This window comes from Protobothrops mucrosquamatus, unplaced genomic scaffold (assembly GCF_001527695.2).
Source record: "Protobothrops mucrosquamatus isolate PMUCROS unplaced genomic scaffold, P.Mucros_1.0 scaffold2893, whole genome shotgun sequence".
In the NCBI taxonomy this organism is placed as follows: domain Eukaryota; kingdom Metazoa; phylum Chordata; class Lepidosauria; order Squamata; family Viperidae; genus Protobothrops; species Protobothrops mucrosquamatus.
In genome coordinates, this window is record NW_015388921.1 from 83250 (window position 1) to 90749 (window position 7500).

General features: G+C 40.3%; 1 protein-coding gene across 1 annotated transcript in view; it reads left to right on the plus strand.

Moving 5' to 3' along the window:
• Positions 1–7500, plus strand: part of LOC107296608 (coiled-coil domain-containing protein 158-like) — a gene marked incomplete at its 3' end in the record, with an annotated part of 38418 nt that overhangs the window by 6690 nt on the left and 24228 nt on the right. Inside the window, exons 5-7 of the mRNA XM_015825954.2 lie at positions 339–666; positions 3342–3418; positions 4795–4905. Coding sequence (XP_015681440.2) covers positions 339–666; positions 3342–3418; positions 4795–4905 — 516 coding nt within the window. The remainder of the gene's footprint in view (positions 1–338; positions 667–3341; positions 3419–4794; positions 4906–7500) is intronic.

A 7500-nucleotide genomic window follows, 5' to 3' on the forward strand; every position in this document is an offset into this window, starting at 1 on the left:
ACAATTTCTGGAGGCAAGTCGTTCCACTGGTTTATTGTTCTCATTGTCAGGAAATTCCACATTTCTAGGTTGCTTCTCTCCTTGATTAGTTTCCATCCATTGCTTCTTGTCCTGCCTTCAGGTGCTTCAGAGAATAGGTTGACACCCCCCCTTCTTTGTGGCAGCCCCTTAGATACTGGAACACTGCTACCATGTCGCCCCTAGTCCTCCTTTTCATTAAACTAGACATGCCCAATTCCTGCAACCGTTCTTCGTATGTTTTAGCCTCCACGCACCTAATCCTCTTCGTTGCTCTTCTCTGCACTCTTTCTTGGTTTGAATTCTTCCCCGATAAGCAGACGAAAGGAATCTCAATCACAAGAAGGTCACAACAGCAGGCTGAGGGCCACGGTGGATGATTTGCAGACGGCCAGCCTGCTTCAGGAGGAAATGCTGAAGGAATCCAGTAGCCAGATTGAATATCTGAAAAAGTTGGTCCAGGGACACGATGAGGTCTTCGAACAGCTCCGCAATCTTCTCCTGCATTACGATGGTGGCCCAGACCAGAAGACGTATGGATACGAAAGCTTTGCCAATATCCGCATCTCCTACCTGCCCGCTGCTTTTGCCAGGATTCTCCAGGACTTTGAAACAGAGATGTTGCATTTGAAAACCAAGTTTGCTCCAGTACGTGATTTGCCCTCTAAGTTGCTAATCTTCACCCCAAATTTGGAAATGTACAGGTAGTCTTCCCTGTATGACCGCAGCTCAGCCCAACATTTCTGTTGCCATGCAAGACAGTTGTTAAATGAATTTGTCCCATTTGACGACCTTTGTTGTCAAAGTTATTAACTTCATATTTGTAGCTCATCATATTTGAACTGTGGGGTCTTTAGTGCTCTCTGAGCTGGGTGGTTTTCTTGCAGACGTTTCATTACCAAACTAGGCAACATCATCAGCGTTACCTGATGACTGATGACATTATCTAGTTTGATAATGAAACATCTGCAAGAAAACCACCAAACTCAGAGAGCACCAAGACCTCATGGACCAAACTCCACAATCAGAACCATATTAACGGTAGGAAAGTAAAGCCTACTTATCTACTTACTCACCACATTAGAGTTCTGCTTCAGATGAGAGACCACTAGGCCTTAATTTTTAAAAAGCAGTAACATAAGTGGCAAGTATGTGATTCACATTCTTAACCAGTTTCATTCTGCTTCCCATTTTGGGCAATGGAAACTATTTCCAATTAGATATATTTGAAATCCAATTGTTAACCTATTTATAAATCACCCATTACATATGCAAGGCCAAACTTTATATATATATAATATAACATGCCTCTTGGTCCTCCTACCATCTTGCAGAAAATGATGATATAATTAAGGCATCTCTGTTGTAAACAAGAATGTCAGACACATCTCTTATATTCTTGTTGACATTCTATATATAGTCTCAGAAAATTCCTTTTTGCCTGCCTGCTGACAGATGTATTTGTTCTGACTAATAAACCTCTATCTAGCCTTAGATTCCCCTCTAAATATTTTGTAACTTCTTAGGAATCCCAGAGGCCGTGAGAAGTTCCATCACTGGGGCTTTTAGAAGTCACAGCAAATAAACTTTTATTTATTTCATTTATCAAATTTAGAAACGCCCCCCCCACTCCTTCATAAAGAGAATACAGCCCAGATTATCAGTGTCTCCCAGATTTCTGTCCAAAGGACAGTCAATCTTCCAGGACAGAACGGTAGAGATTGATGAGGAAGATGAGTTAGATAAGTCTTTGGGACTAAAACGCAGCGATATGACATGAAAAACAAATAAATAAATAAATAAATAAATAAAAGTCTTCTTCAGGTTGAGTTCAAGTCCTGGTGACTTCAGGAACACAACTTTGTCGTTTTCTTGGCCACAATAAAGAAATAGTTTGTCCTTTTTTTCCTCAGAGACTTTTTTCCCCCCAATTTTCTTGTCCAGCTTATAGCTCTGGAAGTTTCTCATTCAAATGATAATCAAATCCCATTCTGTCTGGTTGATTGAGATCAACCGAGATGAACTAGAGATTGCCTCCTAGCTGATGCAAGGAAAAACAAACGGACAAAAAGCACTTTTTGTAAGCCGAGAGCTGAAAAACTCCAGAACCCAGAACATTTCCACAGAAAATTGACCAGCCAGCAAAGTGAATAAATGATCTGATTCGGTTTTGGAGAATGTTGCACCATTATAAGTTCTGTGATACAGGACAATTGCTGAGACCTATGAGGTCAAGAGTAGACACCCTAGGGCAGTGGTGGTAAACCTAAGGCACGCGTGCCAGTGGCGGCACTCAGAGCCCTCTCGGTGGGCACGTGTGCCGTCACCCCAGCCCTGCCTCCTCCCACGGCCCCCTCCTCACCAGCAGCCCCCCAGAGAAGAGTCGCCCTTGAGCACAGCCCACGCGGAGCAGCGCAGCCAAGGACATGGCAGCCGGGCAGCAGGGACAAGACTCCGCCCTCGCACCCTGTCGCGCGCAGTTGATGCTGCGGGACGTGGGCAGAGGGCATGGCCACCATGGTGCTGCTGGGCCACCTGGGCGATCTGCAGCGAGCCATGGAGGTGGTGAGTTGCCCTGTGGGCGGGCGTGTGGGGCGGCGGCGGTTTTGGGACACTCGGTCTCTAAAAGATTCACCATCACTGCCCTAGGGACCTGAGGATGCTATAAATCTTAGCATCCTTTGCCAATAGAGATTGAATTACGGCTCAGCCACATCTGGAGAGCTGTTAAGTACCTGATAGTTAAAATGATGTCCTGCTAGTCTGTGCAGCAGCTTAGGCCATCGGGGGAAGTCTTTAGCAAGCAGACAAAATTCTTGAATTTTCTAACCAGTGTTTCTCAACCTCGACAATTTTAAGGCATGTGGACTTCAACTCCCAGAATTCCACAGCCAGCATTGCTGGCTGTGGAATTCTGGGAATTGAAGTCCACATGCCTTAAAATTGTCAAGGTTGAGAAACACTGTTCTAACCACTAATACTGTATCTAGTAGTGTTTGCTATGCTGGCTAAGAATTTGGAGAGGTTGTCCTTTGGAAATGCACATGGCCCAAGGAAGCAGGAGTAAGGGGCCATCTTATGCTATCTTTATCTTAGAAGTAAGATAAAAGAAATATTGTCCGGAGGCAGCCTGAAAATTATTGTCAGTGTCTCAGTGTGAAAATAGATAGTCAACAAAGTTAGGCTGTTCCTCTTCTCTGCCTTAGCCCCCTTGTTTCATAAATGGGCCACAAAGCTTTGATTACTGAGGAAAATATCATGCTACATAATTGCCTGTATTAGAATAATTGTCTAATTAACAACAACTTGTGACATTTTATTAGCTGGAACAGCAAATGGATATGATGCAAAGAGAATCACAGTCGAAAACGGAAATTTTGCTTCAGCAACATCAGGACAGGTACGCTGGTTCTGGTTTCTTAATTTTAAATGCATTTTAGATTGTTTTCGTACCACTCATCCAGAAGGTTCCCACAGCAGATCACAGATAGTCCTTGACTTACAAACCACAATGACGGTTGTCAAGAAAGGCAGTTGTTGCATCTGATTTTCCATGGTTGTTCAGTGAATCAACTGTCATAAATAAGTGCCAAGCACCCAAATTTTGATCACCTGACTGTGGGGATGCTACAGTGGCCGTAAGTGCGAGGACCGTTCATTAATCACTTTTTTTCAGTGCAGTTGTAACTTCAAAGGGTCACTAAATGAATGGGTTGTAAGTCGAGGACCTGTATTATGAAAAAGAAAACATTTCACACACACAAAACAATGAAATCCGAAGCAGTCAGTCAAAAGCAGAATAAAACCAGAAAGTTAGAGCTTTATAAAAAATAAACAGAGAAGCAGAAAGACAGAAGGGTACTTGATGGCCACAGGAAGTTTTAATCAGCTCTTAGCAAAAGCAGCACGAAATTTATTTTTTTTTAAATTTATGGGTGGGAGGGTAATTAGAAAAAGACTGAAAGAACATCTGTTGAAAAAATTCCCACGGCATCAGAATTACTCCTGAGAAAGATATGATAGAGGCCAATCTAGATCTCCTAAGAGATGGAACTTGGAGAAGAAGCTCATCAAAAATTTTGGGGGAGCTGTGTCGTAAAAGATACTCAGTTCCTAGGTTGCTTAATAAAATTAAGAACCAGGGGTTTCCCCAAAGAGACTGATTATTCTATTATTATTAATTATTATTATTATTATTATTATTATTATTATTATTATTATTATTATTATTATTATTATTATTATTATTATTATTATTTAGATTATTCTGGTGAAGGCATGTACAGCAGCCATTCATTGTTACAAGAGAAAGGAAGAAGGGACAGTTTTAGATCAGGGGTGTCCAACCTTGGCAACTTTAAGACTTGTGGACTTCAACTCCCAGAATTCCCCAGCCAGCCATGCTGGCTGGGGAATTCTGGGAATTGAAGTCCACAGGTCTTAAAGTTGCCAAGGTAGGACACCCCTGTTTTAGAACAACAGTGGGAGGGAACTATATTCTCATGGCAAATTATATTTTTTTTCCTATTTGCCCTGTTTTATTCCAGATTTCTAACTTGATCCTGCTAAAGCTTGGTGATAGATAATCAACATATTAGACCACAGATGTCTTATTGCTATTACTTTATGGCCCTTTTATGACTTGCAGACTTCAACTTCCAGAGTTCCTCAGCCAGCGTGTCTGGCTGAGGAATTCTGGGAGTTGAAGTCCGCAAGTCATAAAAGAGCCAAGTTTGAAGACCCCTGGTTTATGGCTTGTTTGTTTTTTAATAACAGCATTGAAAGGCTGATCGGGGACCACGAACAGGATTTGGAAGTCCTGAGGGAGGCAGCGAAGGCTTCCCACAGCCACGCCAACAATATTCAAAGCCAGATGGAAATCATTCAGTACGTAATACTCTTCCAAAGAGCATCCCAGCAAATGTTCTCAAGCAGCGTTTCTCAAAAGCTGGCAACTTTAAGACCTGTGGACTTCAACTCCCAGAATTCCTCAGCCACCACATCTAAAGCAAATGTCCCAGAACAGGGGTCTGCAACCTTGAGAACTTTAAGACTTGTGGACTTCAGCTCCCAGAATTCCTCAGTCAGGAATTCTGGGAGCTGAAATCCACAAGTCTTAAAGTTGTCAAGGTTGCAGACCCCTGTTCCAAAGCACTTTTTTTTTTTCTAAAAGGCAACTAGACTTTCTTGGTTTTTTTTTTTTCTTTGAAAAAGTTTCATTTCTCATCCAGGAAGCTTCTTCAGTTCCAGCTCAAGCAAAATGTTTTCAAAGGGGGAAAAAACCAAGAAAATTCAGTTGCCTATTGGAAAAAGCATCTTTAAGGACAACCATGACTTGGGTGATTGAGAATCTCCATAGACATCTAAAGCAAATGTTCTCAGGGAATTATTGTAATTGGTTTGGATGGATTGTGTTACTACCGGTATGAGGGATTGACTTTTTACTAACCTTGTCTCATTAACTTTGGTTGAAAGAGATCTGGACAGGGAACAGGGTTTTTTTTTTTTTCATTCTGCCTTCCCAACTTCAGTTAAAAAGAAAATCTATATATTCCAGGGGTACATAAGAATTCTGGGAGGAGAGCTCCACCCATCTTGAAGTTACCAAGTTTGAAAAATACTACACCAGTGTTAGGATTTAACAGTGGCACTTGACTCCATCTTCAGCAGAAGCAACCTGGCTGCGTGCGTTGTAATAATTTATTTATTTGTTAAATTTCTATGCCACCCATCTGACTGTGACAATGACTCTGGGTGGCTTACACACAGCATAATAAAAATATAAAAAGATAATACAAAAGAACTTAAAAATAGAATAGAACAGAGCAGAACAGAACAGAACAGAACAGAACAGAACAGAACAGAATAGAATAGAGCTGGAAGGGACCTTGGAGGTCTTCTAGTCCAGCCCCCTGTTCAAGCAGGAGAACCTATACCATCTCAGACAGGTGATTGTCCAGTCTCTTTTTAAAAACTTCCAGTGATGGAGCGTCCACGTTTTCTGGTGGCAAGCTGTTCCACTGGTTGATTGTCCTCACTGTCGAAACGTCGCCAAGACACTTCCAATTTTACGCGGGAGAAAACCCGAATAACCAAAGACCTACATACAAACACCCGCGAAAACCTCAGAATATATATATATATATAATTACAAAATATCACTACTAATATCAATATTACTAATATCAACTTAAGCATAATAAAATCCCTTCACTATGTATGTATGAAAATGTTTGTATGTGTAGGGAGGGTTTCATTGCTGCTGCTAAGCCGGCATCTCCATCAATCCTGGCTTATTGTTTATGCATTTCACTGCGGTTCCAGTAAGTCACTTTCAGCTACTCTGTTAGGCTCACTGAGAGACCTCGAGACAGGTCTTTGATTTCAAAAACGAAATAGAGAATTATCTTAAGTCTCATGGCAGGCTGGACAACCAGAGCTATAATTTTGCATCGGCTGAGAATCCCCAAGATGCTTTTTTCCCAAAGGCAACTGGAGGTTGTTGTTTTTTTTTCCTTTGACAACGTTTCGCTTCTCATGCAGGAAGCTTCTTCAGTTCTGAAAGAAGTCCAGTTGCCTTTTGGAAAAAGCATCTTTGGGACAAACAGGGCTTGGATGATTGACAATCTCCCTAGACATCAGCTGAGAATGTGAGAGTCCCAGTCTGTCCACTGGAACTCTTGTTTCAGGAATTCCAGCCGACGAATTAAAGAGAAAGCCTTAAGCAGAGCGTGGTGACCTTTCTTCTGATACTTTGTCCCGTGCTCCTGCCACTCGGAGGCATAGGAGACACAATGCACAATGGCCTGTACAAACTGACAACGAACTGCTTCCCGCTCCCCAAACATTTATCCAGCTCTTCAAATTGCACACACATATATATAATATCATATATATATCATATCACTGCCAAAAATGCAGTCACTGCAAAACATCTATCTCTATCTCTATATTTCATCTATATCTATATATCTATATCTATATCTCTATCTATTAATCTATCTATCTATCACTGCCAAAAACATTTATATATCTATAGCTATATCTATATATCTATATCTATCTGACTGTCTATCTATCTATTAATCTATCTATTACTGCCAAAAACATTTATATATCTATATCTATATATGTCTGTCTATCTATCTATTTATCTATCACTGCCAAAAACATTTATATATCTATATCTATATATATCTGTCTATTAATCTATCTATCTATCACTGCCAAAAACATTTATAAATGTTTTTATAAACATTATAAACATTTGTTTTTATAAACATTATAAACATTTATAAACATTTATATCTATATCTATATCTATCTAACTGTCTATCTATCTATTAACCTATCTATTACTGCCATAAATATTTATATATCTATATCTATATCTATCTGACTGTCTATCTATCTATTAATCTATCTATTACTGCCAAAAACATTTATATATCTATATCTATATGTCTGTCTGTCTATCTATTT